Source organism: Cottoperca gobio, chromosome 23 (assembly GCF_900634415.1).
Source record: "Cottoperca gobio chromosome 23, fCotGob3.1, whole genome shotgun sequence".
Taxonomy (NCBI): domain Eukaryota; kingdom Metazoa; phylum Chordata; class Actinopteri; order Perciformes; family Bovichtidae; genus Cottoperca; species Cottoperca gobio.
The window spans coordinates 6,540,664-6,563,663 of record NC_041377.1 but is presented as its reverse complement, the minus strand read 5'-3'; the positions used below and the strand labels follow the sequence as shown (position 1 = coordinate 6,563,663).

Sequence of the window (23,000 nt, the reverse complement as noted above, 5' to 3'; positions counted from 1 at the left end):
GTTGATTCTGACTAAAAACAGCGAGTGTGTCTGCATCTGTTTATTGTAGGAATTCAACTGCTGTCAATATGAAAAATAATAATAATACAAAAAAGAAAGAAATTCAACAATACAGTTTCTTATTGTGCGTTTTCACAAAGAAAAAATCAATCACAAAAAGACAATTTCTGCATCAATTGAGAATGAATGTGTTGCTTCTGTGACAAAAGACAGAGAAGAAAAGGGAAGAGGATGTGGGTGGAAGTGTGTGAGTGTGCAGGGGAGGGGAGCATCTAAACATTTGGGCCGGCATTCCCCCACAACACGCGGGCCGCTCTTTGTTGCCTCGCCATCTTTTGTCTTTGAATTCAAAAGCAACAAATAGTTTTAATTTGTCTGCGAGTGAATCGGCGACGCAGGGAGGACGGCCACCTTGTGTTCTGTCGCATCAAGAAAAGAACAAAAGAAGAAGAAGTGAGTAAGTGGGAGTGCAAAGATTTGAGGAAAACATAGGATAGCGCTGTCTGAAAGCGAGGCTGCGTTTAGGAGTGGAAACAGCTGAACTTGAGTCTTTCCTTGTGCCCCTTTATCCCTTTATTCCTCTCTGGTTCTTTTTCACTCCCTACTCGCTCAGTGTCTTTGCTCTTTTGTCGAGTGTCTGCCCGCCTCCAGTCATACACATCCCAGATCTGCTGTCTGTCTGTCACCACGAAAACCTTCGTCCTCCCACAAGCAACGCAGGGCGGCCTGTGTGTGTGTGTGAGTGTGTGTTGTGTGTGTGAGTGAGTGTAAATGTGCGTAAATATGACACATGTCGCCAGCAGGTATGTACATGATCCTTTGCGTAGGCATATTGTTTGTGTATCTTGAAATGTGATTGAGTGTGTGTCTATATGTAACTCAGGCTATAGTATCTGAATATGTGTGTGCGTGTGTGTGTGTGTGTGTGTGTGTGTGTGTGTGTGTGTGTGTGTGTGTGTTTGGGTGTGGGGACTCCCAACCCAAACACAGGAAATCTTCCAGAGTTCGGCCATCATTGTTCTGAAGCTGTGATGGGTGGTCTGCTCTTTGAAGAGGAAAATCCCTGGTCTGCCCAAAGCTCTGGCATGTACAGGGGGATTACTGCCCATTGTGTGTGTGTGTGGGTGTGTGTGTGTGTGTGTGTGTGTGTGTGTGTGTGCGCGTGTGTGTGTGTGTGAGATCTTATATGTGTGTTTGTGTATATGCAGGGCAAAGAATCCATAAATGTCCTGCCTGCCAAGACAAAGTTAATTCTTAAGTGTGTGTCTGCATAGATACCAAAAGCTAGTAGCCAAAGTTTCCTGCCAAATAACTTAATACCAAATTGTGTGTGTATGTGTGTGCGCGCGTGTGTCTGTATGTGTGTCTAAAATGTCAATGAGTGTGTGTGCAGTTGCAAAAAGAAAGTGAATGCATGTGTACAAGAAGCAGTAGCCCAAACCTTCTGCTAATATGGAATTAAAGGAACATTTATTACAGATTGTTTATTTTTTGTAGTGTAGTGTATTTATTGTGTATGTAGTTAAAATGACCACATCTGGAGCATAAATTCAATCAACACGGTTGTGTCTGAGGTAACATTATTGCTTTTAAATGTTGTTTCGCCTGCTAAGACTTCATTCTAACATTTTGAGAGTTGAAGATCAATACAGAAGTAGCACCGGGAGGCTAGTAGCTTAGCAGATGAATGGAAGCGCAAGCAGACAGCTTGTCTCTGTCCAAAGCTAAAACATACACCGATAATGTGTGTAAAGCTCACTGAGTAATCATATCACGTAACACCTAACTCCCCATGAAACACATTACATTGCTCTGAAACAGGTTTCCACAGGCACACCTGTATTGAAATTGTGCTTTAATTTTAATTGTGTGACGGACCAGATTCTTGGTTCAACTCGGACCTGCATTAAGTTTGTGTTCTAGATAATGTGGATAAACTCGTCTGATCGCCGGCCTGCTCCTGTTTGTGGTAATGGAAAGATGGCCAGAACTCTTTAATACTAAACTCTGTGTCTGGGTTTACTTTTTGCACGCAATTATGCCTGTGTGCATTCGTGTGCATACACCCCGCAGCTTATATGTGTTGTTTATGTATAGAACATAGTGAGATTATAGCCAAACAGTGCCGCTTTAGCCGGCCTTTATCTGTACGTGCATAAACAGAAATGCAATAATTCAAAGAGGAGCTTCAAAAGCAACGGCACTGATGTTCAAAGACAGAGAAGCTAAAGTCTCAGCTCGGATCAGTCGTAATTCCTTTACAGCATGTGTGTGCGGGTGTAGCAGGCAGAGACAGAGAGGGAAGACTGGATGTGAGCGAAGGAAGTAATATGTCACATGAAGGATAGAAGAAGAGAGACAACGTAGAGATGGATGATGGAGGAAGAGAAGCAGCAAGGCTTCTGCCTTCTCACCTCAGCTTAAACTTAATACTCACACGTTTCATTTAACTCACCACCCACACGCTGCGTCTCATCATACAACCACACACACACACACACACACACACACACACACACACACACACACACACACACATACAATCATACAAGCAGACGCAAAACAAAGACAGCCAGCAATTATGAGATGGCGTACACAAACACCACCTACTGAGCCATGCATCCAAAACACACATTTTATCTGAGTATAGCAGCACCTCCTAACACTTCACAATGTCCTCGCTGAACATAATGCATTACACACACACACATACATTAAGACACACACACACACACGCACATAAGCTGTGACAAAGACAGATACAGCGCATCATCAAGCGGCCTCGTAGGTGGTCTCTCTGTTCTCTGTCTCTTTCCTACACTCCATCTCTGCGTCTTTCATCCTGTCTGCTCCACTTCCACGTTCAGTGTGACGACATCGCCTCCAGGATAATGTAGTTGAAGATTAAGCTGCAACTTTCAGAACAAGCGGCGTGGGCTTCTGATGAATGCTGAGTAATTCAATGACTGGCCACTCACCATCTGTCCCATGTCGGTTTTTAAACTGGATTCCTACAGAGGCCACATTTAGCCGATGTTAAACTACAACCCTCGTGCACTACAGTTTTCTACAGAATGCACCTTTATGTTTTTGTCAAAGCTCATTTATCACACAGACATGCAGTTGTGACTGTTCTGAAAGGAGTTATAAGTTCATGCTCAAGATTTAAGTGTTTTTTTAATGCTAGTTGATTTTCATAGTGTTACGAAATGAACTGGCTGTCTGGAAAGTATGAATGTAATCTCAAAACAAAATGATCAGCAGGTGGTTGTAATATGTTCATATCAACAATGGGTCAAATGACTATGTGTGTAAATTGATTGTAGCGATAAACCCAAAGAGAATAATCACCCAACTCCGCAGCGCTCCTCAGCCCCGTGCCGCATTTTAGGGTCTTTCAGCTCATTGTTTTTGTTCTCCACAATTTTTTGTTGGGTCTGGTTTGGTTTAGTCTATTAGCTCTCATCAACTTTGTTTTGTTTTACTACAGACACCTAGCAACAAGCAGGTGATAAGATTGTATTATCTCAGCCAGACGCAAGCCTGGAGGGGACGATGCGTTCGGCCGTGTGTGTGTGTACGTGTGTGTATTTGTCTCGCATACTGCTTGATCCATACTATTGTTGGTGCTCATTTATGACTGTATGCTCAAGGACCTCTCGTGGTTTGTATACCACCATTAACTGCTGACTACTCATTCCTCTTAACGGGCCGGTAGGGGCCGAAAGGGATCTCGCTAGGGATTAGGAGATGTTCGTGTCCAGACTTTTACGCTAAACTAAGACAATTGTGGTTTGTATTCATTCAATCAAACATTACAGTAGTGGTCACTTCTGGTCTTGCTGAGCAACATACCTAAAAAAATAATCTTTATTCTTATTCGTTAAAACAACAGATTTCTTCGTCGACGAGTTAGTAAAATGGTGGAATGTTGTTATTATGTTCACATTTGTTTGACTAATCACGACTGTTATTACTGCCATTCATTCAACAGTATGTGGAATATATTGTTTGATGCCTACATCTGTACACACACTGACTGATGCACGTCTGACTCCACTCTGCTCTTAGTTTCACTCCCCAACAGCTTGGCCTCCGTTTGTTTGCTCTCTATTTCTGCTTGAAAGAGAGCGCAAATGCAGATTCAATAGTTTGCATACAGCAAATTACATGTACTGAAAGCTGACCCAGAAAACAAATCTGAGACATAGAAAGAGAGAGAGAAAGATTACATTATGAGAAAGACTTCCATCATTTCATAAGTGATATCCACAGGGGCTTCACGAGCTTCCAAATGTTTGGTGAACTCGGAGGAAAAAATAAATAAGGAAAGAAGTTGTTTGAAAGAAAAAGTGGGGATGTTTCTAAAAAACATTTTCACATCCCGTTGCATCTTTTTCTCTCCCTCATCCACACACACACACACACACACACACACACACACACACACACACACACACACACACACACACAAGCACTTTCAAGTGTGCAAATAGACGACACAAAAGCAGTGAGGGACAGATGGGAAACGGTTTGCTTAAATTTACAGTCACTTGAAATTCTGTCGAGTTTCCCAATGTAAAAAACCATAAAGGTGTGTCAAACCTCCTCGTTATGCTCTCCTCCAGTAGCACTCACTGCTGGGTAAACATAAGAGAGGGGTGTGAAGGAAGAAAGATAGGAGGGAATGAAAGTGGAGAGAGGGACAGAATGAGAACGAAAGAAAAGGAAGCTGAGTGGAGGATTGAGAGAGAGGGAAAGAGTAAAGTGTCAAAAGAAGGTTTGACGGGGTAGGGAAGGAGGAAGAAAGAAAGGAAGGAAGGGAGCAAAGGAGGAGAGAAGAAGAGCGTGCTAGAAAAAGACAGCAGTCATGAAAGTTTAATGCCCTCACTGTTACTAAGCTAAAGGGAGCAAGCTGGCAGGAGAAAGAAGGAAGCTGAGGAGGTAAAGAGGAGGTGGGGACAGACACCTGACAGAGAATGGAAACGGAGGGCCAGGATTCACACACACACACACACACACACACACACACACACACACACACACACACAGCTGCAGAGATAGATGCAGAGCGGGAAACACACTCTCCCTCTCCCGGGCAAAGAGAAAACACACACTCGCATTTAAAGTGCCTACACTGCAATCGCATCATCGCCGTCACTTATCAATTATTCAGCAGTTAAGGGGAACAGAGTGCAGCAGGCGCTAAATAAAGAGTTGTAGCAGAGATGCTAAAGACCTCGTAGCCCAGAGTCAGTTATTAGGGTCAACTGATACATAACATCAATACTAAGATGAGAGTTGGGGTGACGTTGGTTTCAATGATCTCTCCTGTCCTCAGGGAGAGTTATTGTGCATTTCTTACATTTAAAGTGCACTTAAAGCTTTTTCCAGCAAGCGTAGCTAGTGAAGCATGTTGTAGCTAATGAGCCAGATATTGTTCTCAGGAGTTGGTTGAGACCAAAACAGAGTTAAAATGAGAGCGAATATTGTACTGACATTCGTCAGATGGCCAGAATGAATGCTAATGTTGCTCAGTGTCTGCTGTGTTCGTCAATTGTGTAACAACAATGCATCTAAATAACCTCAAGCATATTTTTGGGATTAATGGACTGCAATTAGTTGTGACTTATCGGCCGACATTTACACCAGTTTATGTGTGATAATCTAAAATCAGCCAATGCGATTCAAGTACAAAGAAAATTCTAAAGCAGCATATTCCAATTTTCCAATTTGGATCCATATGTTGAGTACGCTCTAACACTCCTTTTTTGATGCGACTTTGGTCTCCATTGGATAACATTGTAACTGTAAATCCAAGCGGACAACAGCTCCAGCTCTGCAGAGAAGCAAACTAAACATTTAGGCCCACAGGTGGTGGATATTTAATGGAGTATGGATATTGTGGTATTTCTTTAAAAAAACATCTCCTACTGTAAAGAAATAAGTGATGATGTTCTTTACCTGGAGTCACCCCATGAGTGGAGTTCGTAAAAAAGCCCAGAATATCCCTTAAATAATTCATAAATTCAGTGGAAGGAAATCATACTCACACAAAGACAAAAACAACACTGCAAATAGCTGGTTGGTTGTTACTTGATCTGTGTTTTGTGAATCTTCAGTATTTAGGTCTGTGTGCAATGGCATTAAAGCCACCACTGAATTGAAGTCAGACAGACAGAAGGAAAGAGCAAGAGAACAAAGCCTTTAAGAATTTAAGCTGCTCCTCTCTTGACCTGGAGTCAACTCCAAAGCACGAAGAGTCCATATTTAAACAACATTCACTGCAGTATATTCACACTCCGCTCCGCCAGCTCACGCAATCACACGGCATGAATAAAGACGTCACTCAAGTCTAAAGCGAGGGCAGCGCACACAAACAAAACACGCAAACACTTAGAGTTGGCTCAGCTTACGAAATCCACATGGATGTGTGTGTTCACAGTCGCGAGTGTGTGCTGAAAGCCTGATCAAAGAGGCCATTATTGGAGACAATTGGACTGAAGTGCTGCTGCTCACGAGCTTGAGGTCTTCCCCTCGCCCTCAATAACCCTTTTTTTTTTTTTCTCCTCCCTTCCTCGTTCCGAATCTCTCTCCTCTGTGTCTCCTCTCACCTGTCCCGTGCAATCAGCCTCCATCGCCCAAGCTAACAGCCACTACGGGACGTATCTGTATGTTTTCTGTCACAAAATGTCTGTCTGTGTGTGTGTGTGTGTGTGTGTGTGTGTGTGTGTGTGTGTGTGTGTGTGTGTGTGTGTGTATGTGTGTGTTAAACGTCTCTGTGTATGCAGGCCAGTTTGAACTTCGGCTTTCGTCCTTCATCAAACCTGTGGCATACACATTTAATGAGGCTTTGAATTTATTTATTCATTTATTTATTTATTATTTATTTTCATAGGAGCTTTCAGCACTCATGGATAAAAGTCCGAACTGCAATACATACAACATCATCGTAATTCTGTCAAAACAGCAACAACGGAAGCATGGATGTTCCATGTCTATAGTGTCTATAGTGTTTATGTAAATATAAGGTTTTTGTCCTTTTCCAGATAAAATCAAATAGAACAAAACAAGAAAGATAGGTGATGAATCTGTGACGTTGCCATGTAGTCCTCTAAAGTGCAAGGCAACATCACATTTACTCCAATCTTCCATCACAATATATAAAAAAGAAATTAGCTCTTGGTGGTGTGTGAGGTTTTGTTCTACATATGCGGTCTTGCAAGTGTATACACGTATTTAAAAACACATTAAAATTGCAAAGCGGCAAAGTGTAAGTCATTTGTAGTGAATGGTTCAATCCTTTAAATGTTTTGTTTTTGTACTGCTCCTCTTAGACTCTAACTCTCCCTACTCTCTAAGACTTAGAGAGCATCATCATCCTGAACTAACTTTCAGTCTGGACTCTAATCAAACTCATATGGTTTCATGCATTCAGCTTTCAGCTTTCATATTGTATGGCAGCGTGCTCTGATGCAGTAGTTGTGTTATTGTTTATCTTGCAATAACAAGACGGTGCTGAGTTGTATGCACTTACACTTATCAATATATATATATATATATGATTCTCAAATAACAATTATTTGCCTTATTGAACATTTGTGAAGCTGAAAACAGACAATGCTTGTTATGTATTCTGGAATGAAATGAACTGTTTACCAAAATTGTTAAATTCATTTGCTATCGATTTCGTAATTAAATTCAATCTTTTCAACAATACATTAGAAAAAAACCTAAAGACTTACAAGTCCTTACAAAACTTCAGACTCAAACCACTCACTATCCACACACTGAAATTCAAGAAGTGAAGAGGGACTAGAAATATAGAAACACACATTAACACACACACACACATTTATGCACACACACACAGTCCTCATACAGTGACTGACAGCTGGACCTGCCTGGATCACCATGACAACAGAGGGCATCAGTCTCCAGGGTTGTCAGTTGTGAGTTTACCCAGGTAAGGCAGCCCTCCTCTGTGTCCCCCCTCCTTTCCCCTCCTTTCCCCTCCTTTCATACCTCCACCTCCTCTTTCCCTGCCATCTCCTCATTTTCCAACTTCCTTTCTCCCTGCATGAATCCCATCTCCTGCCTCTTCAGTCCTCCCCTCTTCTCCTGCAGCGTTCACCATCCCTGACAAAGCCTTGAGCAGCTGCCAGCGGCCCCCGAGAGCCGACTGACTTCCTGCTAAAAATAAGAGGTGAGAGAAGAATCGCAGAGAGCTGCCACCGAGAGCTGAAATTGGAGAGAGGTTTGGAGAGTGTGGAAAAAGCGAATCAGGAAAAGGGGAAATCAACACAGAAAGAAAGAGGGGCAGAGAAGAAGGACACAAGGAGAAACAAACAAACTGAAGGAGATACGCTAAACAAAACAGCAGAAAGCGGAGATAAAGAAAAGAGTGAGACTTCACGGGGGGAAAGATAAAAGAGGAGAAAGTTTGGGAGCAGGCAGCGTTACCTGACCGAGGCTCGGTTTGAACCGACTTCTCCATAATGAATACGCTAAACCTGATCTTCCTGTAAATCTACTCTGCACACACTGAACAGCAGGAGTTACATTCATCTTCAGAATGGGACGGTGTGTGTGACAGAGACGGGGAGCAGGAGGGAATGAAAGAGAGAAAGAATAGGAATAGCCAGATTATAAATATTTATACGAGCAGACGAGAGGAAGAGGAAGAGCTGGCAGAGTTGCAGGGGAGATGGAAATAATGGCAGAGGAGAGAAGGAAGGGATGAAGAGAGGAGAGAGTGACTTCAGAGGCAGCAGCAGGCATGTTTGGCTTGGTTTATCTTTTCTTTCCCGTCTCTCCCATTGCCTCTCTCGCCGCTGGAGTGCGGGGCTAGAGGATTTGCAGCTCGCGCTCCCTGCAGCTCGCATGTGTGTGTGAGAAGGGGAAGGACAACAAGTTATTCCTTTATCTCCCCTCTCTCCATTCCCCTCCCTCAGAGAAAGAGATGAACACACAAAGACCCTCGCGCCTGCTTACAGGCTTCTGCCATTCCCGGGGAGCCTTGTGCCGGTGTTGATGACGTCAACGACAATGACGATGATGGCGATGATAGCAGAACTGCTCCGCTACCTCAATTGTTGTAGATTCAGCGATTCAACAGTTTTTCTGTCGCTCGGCTTCGTACGAGGTCACTCCATTCCGGTTTTCAAACAGATATCACGTACAGCCATGATAAGACTTACACTTGCTCCCAACTCAGTACGGAGATAAGACGCTTCCAGAGGAGCTGGAGATGCAGAAAGTCAAAGAAGAAAAAGCTCGGTAAAGTTCCTACACCTCCGCCAGACAAAAAGACACGGCTCAGAAATACACTGCAGAAATGTGAACGATAGCAACCTGCTCTTCATTGTTGCAGTAATGCAGCAGAAATATCTTAATATGAATAAATGTCTGGTGTGCAACCATTCAATGCTTATTTAAATCACATTCAACATACTCTTGGTGGGCAAACTTAGGGGGACAGCCTCTTCTATGCAACTGGAAAAATCTTAACTCAAAGGCAACTTACTAGTTATTTTCCAGAGCCTTCAACTGCATCTCTCTGTCTTCATCGGTAGAAGGTGTTTGCTAATTCTTCATGGATATGGCATACTTGTCGCCATGTCATTTGAGTCTAAGAGGATGTCTGAGCCATCATTACAACTGAGTAAACTCCATTCACTGATGAAGACCATGAGAAGCGGGTGACAGCTCTTAAAAAAAAAAAGTTGATCTTGAGTTAAGGCAGCTATAATCAAAATGTTTGTAATAATTATAGATCCTATGACTACTCGTGGTGACAAAACCCACAGAATGCTTCTCCCTACCAGCTGTTGTCTTCACTATCCGTACATACAACATTTCCTGGGAAAGGCAGACCCTGCCAGTAAAGCTTTGATCATACTTCAATCCAGACACGGACAACTGCAGACTTGGCCACGACAGCAAACTTGCACACGATTCTATACGTACTACACTAGGGGGTGTGCGCACAAAGGCACGTTCCACACAGAGGGCCATCTCATGACAGCAAGAGAAGAAGAAGAGCTCCTTTGTTTGTTGTATTTGGCTGAACAACAAGTGAAACATTTGTATATATGTGAGCGACGGCTTATCAAGAATAGGACCAATTATGGGGAATACAATACAAGTGTACAAAACAAGCGGCCAGTTTGCTCTTGTGGCGCATTCACAGGGGTCAGCACGCACCTTAGCGGACATGAACAAATGACACATTTTAAATCACGAAGACCCTCGTGGACATGCTTAATCAGCAGTCATGAACAGTCCTTACAGGCCGACAGAGAAGCAGTTGGAGATTGTAAATAAATTAAATGTCTGTTGCTGGAAAACACCATCTATAAATAGTGTCGGAAATGTGGCTTGATTATATCAAAAATCTAATAAGAAAATGTCATGTAGATATTCAAAACTATGCGAGGATCTGAAGAATGAACTTCACGTGCCTGCCTTGTTTCAGTAGTTTGTTTCTGCTCTTTCCAGAGAGAGGGGTGCTGTCATTGTTAAACTACACAGATATGAACCGGGACGTCCCTGCAGTCTGTCAGAGCTGAGAGGAGTGTAACACAAACCAGACTCACACCGCACCACATCACACTTAAAGGACCATGCTGCGGGTTTTGCATGTTTAACACAAATCACATATAGGCCTTCTTTACATTGCTGTGGTCTTTTCCCCAAAGCACAGCAGTTATTTTGTTTGATATTGTCTTTTGAAGCCGTTGGTTTGGAAACATGTAAGTACGCTAAGAAAAAAGAACTCGAAGATATCTCCAGTCCATCACAATGAACACTCAGTTCAGTCTTTATTCTTTTGTCAAAAGGTATCATTTTGTGCAGTTATGAACCTTTTTAAAAACTCTCCTTTGTGTTTGTGTCAGAAGATTTAACACAGAGGACAAACAATAAGCAGACTGTGAAATCTTGATGCTTCTTACATTTTAAAAAATGTATCGCTGACTCAAATGATGATGTTCTCAGAGTGTCCCTGAACTCACCAACAAGACTCAAATCTAATCATTAAGCAAGATGTTCTATTAGAAATGTATATGCTTTGGGAAATGATCATCAGTAAAGTAGATTTTTAATTTGCAATCAATGTTCTAAAAAAAAGAAAAACCACCTTTAAATCACAGTGAAGACTGTAAAGAAGTAAAAAGCGTATTGTAGCCCTGAGATTCTAAAAACTTCAAAGTCTCCTCTCCTATTCAAAGTTTTCTTTAAAAATGTTCAGCATAGCACCCAGAGTGAGTAAATTTAGCCTGGCATTGACCCCCGCCTTATTAATAGATCGTCACAAGGGGACCTAGTTTCAGAAAACGGGGCCCTGACCCGCTCTGGATCCAGAGCCACAACACAGATGCTGACCTAGCCAGTCGTTGAACTTCTTGACCTCAGAGGGCAGGCCCAGCTCAGTGAAGTCTCCCGCGTGGATGAAAACGTCTCCATACGGCATCTGGATGCTGTCGGTGCGGGAGTGAGTGTCCGAGATGCACACAAAGCGGGTGTGGCCCGGCGGCTTGGGCGAGTCGTGGGGCATCGGGTCCACCCTGAACCGAGGAAGAACAACAGAAGACAAGAAAGTTAAGGGAGAGAGGAAAGGAAAAGGGGACACTGCGGCTCTTGGAGCTCTTAAACAATACAGGAGAAAAGAGACACATCACTGTACAGTATGCAAAGTCTCTGTGGTAAGAGGCTGACAATGAAAGAAGTTTGAATTAGTAGGCTATCCAGCAGAAAATCATCCCCACAGACTGAGACAGAGGAGGAAACAAGAGACATGGTGAGAAGCGAGAGGCCACAATAAAGCGCGGCGCTGAGAGAGACAGAAAGAGAAATGTGCAGAGATAGAAAAAGAATAAAGCACAGACGAAGAAAAAGAGCAGAGTCCTGTGGGATTGCCAGCCAGTGTGCAGATCCACGGGGTCTCCAGGGGGAAGAGGGAAGCTGGTGAATAACCGTGGCCCACTTTAGTGAGCTCTCCTCCAGGTACGATAACACCCAGCCCTGCCTCCGCCTTCTCCTCTTCCTCCTCTGCACCCCACCACAAGAGAGGCAGAGACGAGTGGAAGTGGGAAAGGAGATATGCATCCATGTAGGACAGCCAGTAAGAAGTGTGAGTCACAAAGTAATGAAAAACACATGAGGAGGGTTCATGAAAAATGTTTCATTTCCACCAGTGAGTATACGTACATTTAAGGAAATGTTAAGTGATGCTTTATGGAGCCCCTCAGAGAAAATCTCTTTCTTCGCAGCTTGAACAGTGTTTAAAAGACAGGTTTCGTGGTTATATAAACTACACTAAACTAAAGTTAAAACTAAAAGTAAAGCTGAACTTTTGTAAGTCAGACAAGGCCAACAAGCTGTTGTACTGTGTGTACTCTATAACCCTCTTAATAACGGCCATGGAGGGAGGACAAGTTAATTCTATAGTAACTAAAATAGAAGAACTCTTTCTGCCTGCCTGTCTGTCTGCCTGTCCATTAATTTCCTCGACCACCGCTCATCCGATCCTTTATACACTTGGCTGCTGTATTGCTTAGGAACCAAAAAAGTGCAGTTTTGAGTTCTCGGGATCTACACAGCGTATTTATCAGTAATGCTTTATGTACGCGACGCAGTGTATTGAGAGGGGACCCCTATTAACGGCATGCTTGCTATAGCTCGCACTCCGTCGCTCACAACAGTACATTCAAGAACTGATAAATAAAGAGAGATAGGAGATCTCGGAACATATTTAGTGTTATGAGGAACACCGAACAGACACGTTTTGGAAGGGCACTGCACTCGTGTGCTATAATGCCTCACTTGGTAAATCTAGTATGATTTAAATATTGCCAGCACTTAGTCCATCAGCACAACAGAACAGTGTCTCGTTTCCACAGAAATCCATTTTCTGTAGTCAGTGTTAAGCTTCCTGCACAGATGTTTCACATTAAAAGCCTTCTTGTTCTCGCTACTAGCACACAAATTCATATTAAAACCGTGTTCTTTGATAAGACAGGTAAATAGATATAAGTCATGAAACTTTACTTTGACATTTGCTCACATTATAGAAATATAACTCTTTAGTTGTTTACATTAAAAGCCATTTAGTAGCTGAAGGGACATTTCCCCCTCTTTTTCAAAGTCAGCGTTTAATGTGAAACATCTCCAGGAAGTATTTTATCTATAGTTATTAATGGTGGTGAGCAGTGGCGATTAATTAACCAAGAACAGCGTTTCAGGTTAACTTAAGAGCAGCAGAGCGGTGAGTGTGACACGGCTCTTTTTGTACTGATGGAGAAAGTGCTGCGGAAATGTGCGCAATGCTGAATTTATAAAACAGCAGGTAAACACAGAGGATGTGTTGAGTCTGCAAAAACAGCCAACGGCAGTTACAGCAAATTAAAACAGGAGCAGAAGCAGAAACGGGAGGCTTCTTACTAAAATATGATAAAATATACAAGTCAAGTTTTGCCTTTAACACCTATGAACGGACGAGGCTTGTTCTTTCTTGTGTTGGTGATTCCAACACAATCCAATTGCTTTTTTTGTTCACCCTAACTGAGGTCACGACAAGTCATTATAAAAAGTCAAAATTAAATCAACATAGTGTCAAGTCCAGAAATCCATTTCAGAAATGCTGTTACAAGTCTAAAGCCAAACATTAGAGGTGTTTATTTTTTAGTTAGTGAGCTTTAGAGGTGTTGCTAGGTGTATCTTTGGACAGAGCCAGGCTAGCTGTTTGCCCCTGCTCCCAGTCTTTATGCTAAGCTAGGCTAACCACATCCTGCTCCCAGTCTTTATGCTAAGCTAGGCTAACCACATCCTGCTCCCAGTCTTTATGCTAAGCTAGGCTAACCACATCCTGCTCCCAGTCTTTATGCTAAGCTAGGCTAACCACATCCTGCTCCCAGTCTTTATGCTAAGCTAGGCTAACCACATCCTGCTTCCAGCTGTCTAATTAACACCCAGACATGAGGCGGACATTAATTCAATTTCTCTTCAGGAAAGAAAGCGAAAAATCTTATTTCCTCAAACATTGAAACACTTTAAAGGATAAGAATAATTTATGTAGTGAATGTTTAAAAAAGTCTCTATATCCAGGGTGAACAGGGAAATAACCCAAATGTCTACTAAATTAAATGGATTATACAGTAAGTATAAATGACTGTATGCTAAAGGCTGTATGCTCCTTTAATTAGCCACCCTGCTTGCATATGAATTTCTACTGGCCTGTGCCTTATATCTACTCACATGTGGACGAGTGGTGGCTGGAAGCGTCCCTGGTTGATGTTGTAGAAGGTGAAGGCCTGAGTCGGGTTGGTGCTATATTCGTCCACTTCCACTGCTGTCCTGTTGCCTCGCTGGGCTTGCAACTGAGCCTGTGATTGTTGCCGTCTTGCTGCCATGATCTCTGACAGGGTAAAGGCCATGGCACAAGGGACGGGAGAAGAGCGGGTGGAGGACAGCCAAGTGTCAGGTTGGGACGTTTTGCTTAGCTGGGATGTTTTTGTTCGAGGAGAGTGGGGAGATAGTCCAGGCCTGAGAAGAGGCTGCTGCTCTGAGGCGTTCTGACAGGTTCAAACCCACGCTGAGCTAACAGTCACAGTGAGCTGAGGGAAGAACATCACTTCCTCCCTGCTCCTCTTCTTCTTCTCCGCAGCTCCTTGGTACCTGAGAGGAACACAACAGGGCAGAGCTGATATGAAGAGTGTACGGTAAAGATGGGAATTGGTGAAACGATCGGTTGACTAACACAAATATGAATACAGAAATAATTGTACAGTCATCTGTGAAGCCAAATCTTTTCTGCTTCCAGCTTCTTAAATTGGAAGGTTTTTGTACTGCTGATCACCTTGTCCACTGGCTACTGATATAAACTGATATAAATATAAAAGATAACAGGTTCCAAAGTTTCTAAGAATCATTTCGGTCTGACACCATCAATATCTATTTTAATGTTCGTCCGTTTTTACAGTGATTTACCGTTGGAGTCAGCCATGGCAGAAAGGAAACGGCATGTGCGTGCATTTTTGCCAAATAAATAAAGCTGTAAATAACGTCATTATTTTCATTAATGATTAATCTGCTGATTATTGTCTATTAAATGTCAGAAAACAGTGACAAATGTTTTTTCTAAGGCCCACGCTGTACACAACTCAAACATATTTAATTTACCATCAAAGACGCAGCAGTGAATCATCACAATTGTGAAACTGGAACTAGGGAGAGTATTTCTTATTTAAAATGTCAGTTGATTGACTAATTGATTAATGAGCTAATCATTAAGGGCTACAACTTACAATGTTCATTCTCAATGAATATGGGAATCATGCTCCAAGAGACCAAAGTGACATATGTGTTGTTTGTCTGACTAACAGGCCATGACAACAAAATGGTCAGTTCCCAATGAAATAACACAGAGAAAGGCAGTAAATACACAAGCTTGGAACCACAGCATATTTAGTGACTTTGCTTGATGAAATAACTGAAACAAATCCATAATCAAAATTGTTGCTGATCTATTGTCATCCAAATGATCTATTGAATCGACTAAAGGTTTGAGCAGTAAATCATTTCAACCGGGTATCAACTTCAGCAAAGTTGAACTTTCAGGTGTGTGTATGGACTAAGAAGCGGTCACTTTTTTAACAATGTTTCATCAGGTTCAATTCATTTAACATGACAGCACCCGATTCTGAAACCTAAACTCAGCATCTTGGCCATATGGAGTCCCAATCAGTACTCTTGTTAAATGTAAAATCTCTCTTCCTCCTCACTTCCTGGATGTGACTGGGATCAGTCTACGGTGGCCCTGAGAGCTCAATTGTAAATTAAGAAAACAAAAATAGACAAAAAACTAACAAATTAAGAAAACAATCTTTACCAATGTGACGTTGAGCTCTCAGGGCCACCGTAGAATTCACATGAGTAACTATTTATGTAGTGACTTTGGCTCACTGCAACAAACAGTTTCATCGTTTCACATTTACAATAACAATAGGATCAATCATTAGGTATATCCATATCCTGTTATAATCCAACAAAGCCACACAAGCAGCCTGAGCACAACATGTTCACCTTGAGTAGGAAACTAAATAAAAACCGGATGTTATGCAAAATGTTAGTCAGGCTGCTCGAATGATTTATTATTTACAAACGTCCTTTAGTTTAGCTCCTTTAAAGTAACTTTTAATGTTAATGCTATTTATAATACATTATATATTTTTGCTCCAGTGATATAAAATAATACACTGAATTGATCAAATCCTTTGAATCCCAGTTCCTGGTGTGTGAGGCCTGCTCGTGTGTTGCCCATTAAGAATGGATTTCAGCTGTGCAGCTCATTTTCGGAGGCTCTGGCGACTGCTGAGAGAGGTGCTGAGACGACGGGGATGCTGGAGACGGAGGTGATAATTTGGGGACAGGCGGCTTTGGCAATGTCCGCCTGGACCACCATGCGATGTCGGCGTGCCATTTCCATTCCTCATTCACTGCAACCTCACAAGCTGACAGCACACTGACGTGACAGATATACACTTCACACCGTGCTTGTTTGTCACAGGAAAATCCCAGCATGCTCGGTGGATGTGTTTCAGGACTGCATACATTACATGTGTGTGTTCTGTGTGCACACAGGTTGATGTGTATGCAGGCCAGTGCATATTAAAATGTGTTTCTGTTGTCATGAATGTGACAGTGACAGCCCCTCACACTGCCGGTGTGAGACAGAAAGATGCATTAGCAGATGCTGCAAGATTATAACACATTGGGCCCAAATGCCGTTTTTGTGGATAATGTAGGCAACACAAGACAAGTGAATCTTCAGCTCACAAACATTAACAGCACCCTTTGTCCACTCTCGACTCTAATTTTATTCACTGACTCAGATTTTTTGTGTCTCTGTCTTTCTGCTTCTTTTTTGTGAGCGTTTTGCATCATTTTGTGTCTCTTTGTGGTCAGTTTTGTGTCTCTTTGTGGTCGTTTTGCGTCTCTTTGTGGTCGTTTTGCGTCTCTTTGTGGTCGTTTTGTGTCTCTTTGTGGTCATTTTGCGTCTCTGTGTAGTCATAACTCTCTCATTTCGCTTCTCTTTGTTGTCTCGCTTTAGTTGTTTGGCACCTTTGTGCTACTGCTGTGTCTTTCTGTGGTCGTTTTGCATCCCTTTGTGGTCATTCTGCGTCTCTTTGTGGTCATTTTGAATCTCTTTTAGTCGATGTTGTCTCTTTGTGGTTGTTTCACTTCTCTTTGTGGTCATATTGCTTCTCTTTGTAGTCTCTCTGTAGTTGTTTTGCATCTCTTTGTGATTGCCTTGCGTCTTTTTGTGATCAAGTTGCGTTTCTTTGTGGTCGTTTTGCGTCTCCTTGTGGACATTTGGCCTCTCTTTGTGGTCGTTGCACATCTCTTCGAGGTCTTTGAATGTCTCTTTGTGGACATTTTGCGTCTCTTTGAAGTCGTTCTGCATCTCTTTGTAGTTTCTCTCTAGTTGTTTTGAATGTCTTTGTGGTCCTTTTACTTATCTTAGTGGATGTTTGATTGACTTTCCAACAGGAAATGTTACAGTAATAGTCACTTCAAACAGACGCTTGTGCCCATTCATTAATCCATCTGTGGAGAAGTCCGTCCAAAAGATGTCCCCATTTGTATGATTCATTGCGTCAACGCCTCAAATACACCCAAAAATCACTTAAAGCCTTGTTTGTATGAATCATAGTAACAAATGCAACAGCGGTACTAAGCCATGTAGAATCCTCATGAGAATATAGACTGAGACATTATGGATGGTGCATGTGGCAAAATGCATATCACACAGGTCGAGGTCGGTGACTAAAAGCTCGACCTGCCCATGTGCATGGTTGCTCTTGTAGAATTCATAGAAGCACAGTTTAAGTCTCAACTAATTGTGTACAACAAATTTACAATGTTATGTATCTGATGATCGTAATGTTTTACCACTTTATTTGTACATTTATTTTATTATATTACCTCTTGAGAACCATATTTTGACTTACAATTGAAGACATATCCCCTGTGATATCCTCAGTGAGTGAATAAGTTGCCTTAGTTATGTTATATTACGTAGTTATAAGCCGCAATTACAGCTTATAGACAACAAACTCAATTGATTACTTTTCCATGAAGTAGACAGAGCCCATCGTCCAGATACCTGTATGATTTTAAGATTATTTTTGTAATGATTACTGTAAATACTAAACTGTGCACAAAGAACCCATGCTCATGCGCTATAGTTGTAGAATTAACTCACCAATAAAGTTGTAATGAGATGCATTACAATCAGAACAATTATTTTTCCAAGTAAGAATTTGTTTTTATTCAGGCTCTGAATGAGACGTGTAAAAATCTTATTTAACATGCATTATTTCTTAATGTGCAAACACACATTGCCTGGAAAAAGAGAGGAGAGGAGCTGCAGTATGGACCAGTACAGTCCCACAGATACAGAGAGAGAGTCCTGTACAGTACAGCATGTTTGAGAAGCTTTAGAGCGGTTGATAAATGCAGAAACAGAAGAGAGTCAGTCTGATTGATGCTTTCTTCTCTTGGGCACATCCTCATATTTAACAAGCTGCTGTCACATTAGACCATGTGGCAATCTTCTCTGCTTATTTGCTCGTTTTCTGCTACATATGGACACACACAGAACATTAAAGTGCATCTGAGTGTGGCGCTGTATTACAGAATCTGTTGTACGCACAGCCTCTAGATCTTAATAGTGTGCTGGTATGATTTGGAGCCGTAGGTCTGTGAAATGTTGGTTCAGAATCTATGAGGAAAATTCTATTTAGATTGAAAAATATATATACAAGACAGATTCAACCAAGACGGGAAAATGACGGTAGAATAATTACAACAGATGATTCTTTTATAACATTTCTCTCTGTACTATTACATTTTATAATTTACTATCCTTTCCATCTGCTTTAATTACATTTAATTCGCTGTGAGTTTCAAATCATTTGTTTGCAAACCTTAATTAAAATAAGACATTAATTAATTTGTAGCTGTATTATCAGTGTTTAGAATTATTAGCTTCTTGCTCGAAGTTTCCCTCTACTCTTAAGGTTCTGCAGGCTGAACTGAACTATAATAAAACTTTGGTCCCACAGGCTGCACGAGCGGTCTCTTTCTGAGACATGTGGGTTTTTTGGAAGCTGCGGAAAGCTTTGGAGACTTTGCCCTTTGGATGTGTTGCTACTGAAATCGGATCTAACATAAAAGCGTTTCGGTGAGCCGTACTGAAAAGCGTCATATCTGGGAACGTGAATGCATGCCTTTATTAAAATCCAGGATACTCAGGTGAATGTAGAATTCCACTCAACATGTGAGGAAAAAATACCACATGAGGAGCAGAGATTAACCCGGGAATACGCAGCGTTAAACGGGTTCAATGCAAATCTCTACTCCTGCCTCGTGCATAAAAACACACATCTGCATAAATGCACCTAGAAGAGGATGAAAAGGAATCAACCTACCGGCTCGTGTGGTCAGCTGCAGTGACGCTGCTCGCTGATGGATGTGGAGAGAGGATGGTGTCTGCGCTGAGAGAGACGCGCTGGTCAGTTTGAATGCGTACCCCGTGGTGCACCGGTGTGGAGCGTCGTGGAGATACCTCTCTCTCTCTCTCTCTCTCTCTCTCTCTCTCTCTCTCTCTCTCTCTCTCTCAACGTATTTCCCGGTGAGTGGTACAAGGAGGAGCATAGAAGGGGGGAGGACCGAGAGCTGCTTCGCGGCTCCACAGAGCACAGTGCACAGGGTTTTATAAATACAGAGGTTATGAGTCCATTATTCCCCCTTCACCCTGAACAGATATGTGTCTATTTGACTGTAACATTTTAGTCTTTCACATATTTATACTACTGAGCAAATATATTTTCCGTTCATTGTATCTTCCAAAATGCTGCTTCAAAGCCTTTGCCACATTTTAATGTATTATTTATGCTTTTAGTTTGTGATGGAAGACGCATTCAGATTTTAAAATACCCCTTTACAAGTAAAAGCCCAGCATGAAAAAAGTATTCCTGAAGTAGAAGTAGCCTGCAGTAGTTCTGACATGTACAACAACATATTTTAGCCTAAGTGCTTAAAAGTAAAAACACATTATATTATTATTGATGCATTACTGTGTGTATGCAGCAAAGTATGTTGTACAACTACTAAACGTATTACATACTGTTTAATGACATCATATTTAATTAAACTATGTAAAAGATGTGTCTTCAAAGTAAGTAGAAGGCTATTGTAAAATAAATGTATTGCATTGAAATTGTCACACTTGTACACAGCAGGTACCAGTCCACACTCTGTACTTGGTTCGTATTGGGGTGAGTTGACGACCCTCCAGACTGAACTCTACTCTAGTGGAGTAGAAGTATATATACTCAAGTAAAGTACAAGTACCTCACATTTGTATTTAAATTGTCATTAAGTACAGTACTCGTTTGGTTTATAAAATGTCAGAACATTCTGAAAGATGATCATCCCAATGTCCTAAAGCGAGACAATGGGCCCCATGCAGGAGAAAGACACATAAAGGGCCCCAACTGCGACCAACAGTAGGCCACCAAAGCAAAAGCAGTGTCAACGCAGGGCAACTGTTTAGAGGGGAATGTGTCCCTGCTTGAACATGTGACACAACTAGACACAAACAAAAACATGGATCTGAAAGGTAATTAGTAACTGGCTGCAATAAACGTTGTGTTTCCCTCTCAATTGCTGTGGAGTATAATTATCACTTACTATAAAATTGAAGGTTAAATACAAGTACCTCAATTGTATTAAATTGCTAAAATGTGCTACATCATTGTTTATCAGGACATGGCATCCTCTTTGGTTTGATATTCAAACCAAACAGATCAATACATTTTATTTTTAAACCTTTGCAATTGTGCAGCAATGGAAAAAAGAATTCACTCCCCACATTAGTATTGGCTGTGTAAGGGACAAGCAGTCAAATTACAGAATTTCAGCATTTCCCCACCTCTGCTCCTGTTTATCCGCAGGTAATTGCACTGGGATTTAAGCTGGTAATGAGCTAAACAAATAGACCACAATCTGGAGCTCAAACACATGCATCCATAAATTAGGGCGGAAGCTTGTCTCAGGTTGGAGTGAGTCCGCCATCTGCTGGCCATGTATGGTCCATTTGTCAAAGACAATCTACTGAACACCAGTCACTCAGCTCGTTCTCCCTCTGTCCAGCATCTGTTGGGATGGTAAGGTATACAAATGTAAATACAAAAAGGTGAAACTTCACAAAGTTGTGTTCTTGCTTCCTCTCCATATCCATTGAGGGATTCCCTACAAAAGCAATCCCAATGCACGTGTTGAGGGAAGTGCACAGTTCTCCACTGAGCAGAAATTGAAAACTGACAGACTTGAAAAAATGTAGAGCTGAATTAGTCATGCTTGTTCTCTGCCATCATTGCCGTTTTGTAGTTTATTCCAAGATATCTGAGGACTTCAAGGAAAGAGTTCAAGTACCTCGGGGTCTTGTTCGCGAGTGAGGGGACGATGGAGAGAGAGATTGGCCTGGAGAATCGGAGCAGCGGGGGCGGTACTGCAGTCGCTTTACCGCACCTGTTGTGACAAAAAGAGAGCTGAGCCAGAAGGCAAAGCTCTCGATCTACCGGTCGATCTTCGTTCCTACCCTCACCTAAGGTCATGAAGGCTGGGTCATGACGAGATCGCGGGTACAAGAGGCCGAATTGGGTTTTCTCAGGCGGGTGGCTGGCGTCTCCCTTACAGATAGGGTGAGAAGCTCAGCCATCCGTGAGAGACTCGGAGTAGAGCCGCTGCTCCTTTACGTTGAAAGGAGCCAGTTGAGATGGTTCGGGCATCTAGTAAGGATGCCACCTGGGCGCCTCCCTAGGGAGGTGTTCCAGGCACTGTCCAGCTGGGAGGAGACCCCGGGGAAGACCCAGGACTCAGGTGGAGAGATTATATCTCCTCACTGGCCTGGGAACGCCTCAGGATCCCCCAATCGGAGCTGGAGGATGTGGTCCGGAGAAGGGAAGATTGGGGTTCCTTACTGGAGCTGCTGCCCCCGCGACCCGACCCCGGATAAGCGGTAGACGATGGATGGATGGATCTGAGGACTTTTAATGCTGTTGTTATCCAGTGGGATAATGGGGTACTAACTCAGGCAACTCCTGCCCTTGGATCCATTCTCCAATAGATTTAACATCCTGTTCAGTCTGCTATTCAATGATAGATGTACACCGTAGTCAAGGTTGACTGCATTTGTATTTGCCCTATGTCATTGTCCAATATGACTGATGAAGTCACATCACAGTCAATATGTCTGTTCATCAATCAATGTGTTCCATCCGAAAAAAGTGCAATGGAATCATAAAGGAGATGTTTTCGCAGTTTTGTGACATGTATTGTATTACCCTGACCTATGCATACCAGATGTATCTAGTAATTAGACCAAACTGTGGTTCTGTTATATTTGTGTCACTCAATCAGCCCATGTTCTGTCTTTATCACTTCATATCCAGTGAACTTTGAGCAGAGCAACTGATGGTAGAAGGCAACAAGATAGCAAAGGGAGCATAATCTCAGCATTTGGCACAGTTGCATTTGCCTGCTGATGCCGGCTACTGATTGGACGTCCTGGAAAGATCACGTAGGAAATATCAGATCTGCCTGTCAAATCTGATTAATGATCAACAGCAAAGCAGCTAAAGACTTACAGTGGTATTCTAAAGAAGCTCCATCATTAAAGGAGTTATTGGCCATTTACATCTGGGTTAATACTGATTGTTCTCTAATCCGAGCTCATGTAATGCCTTTGTGGATGTATTTAAAAGCCAAACTTTACAGTGACACACTACTGAATTGAACTGCTGTTCTGTGAAGAGAAAGACACAACAAAGAAGTGGACATGGATGCATCACTAACGTGTGTAAGGTGACATACGTTCTCTTCTTCTGGTGTCAGCTGATTGACAGGGAGGAGATTGTCCTGTAATGCAGCAG

At 42.2% G+C, this 23,000-nt stretch overlaps 1 protein-coding gene across 1 annotated transcript in view; it reads right to left on the bottom strand.

Annotated features, from left to right (window-relative positions):
* The window catches only part of mpped1 (metallophosphoesterase domain containing 1), a 60,311-nt gene extending 40,688 nt beyond the window's left edge, over positions 1-19,623 (bottom strand). The window contains exons 1-3 of the mRNA XM_029462397.1: positions 19,494-19,623; positions 14,257-14,676; positions 11,386-11,567 (exon numbers count right to left, since the gene is read on the bottom strand). Of these exons, the coding sequence (XP_029318257.1) occupies positions 11,386-11,567; positions 14,257-14,435 (361 nt within the window). The 5' untranslated portion in view covers positions 14,436-14,676; positions 19,494-19,623. The remainder of the gene's footprint in view (positions 1-11,385; positions 11,568-14,256; positions 14,677-19,493) is intronic.
* Positions 19,624-23,000: the final 3,377 nt, after the last annotated feature.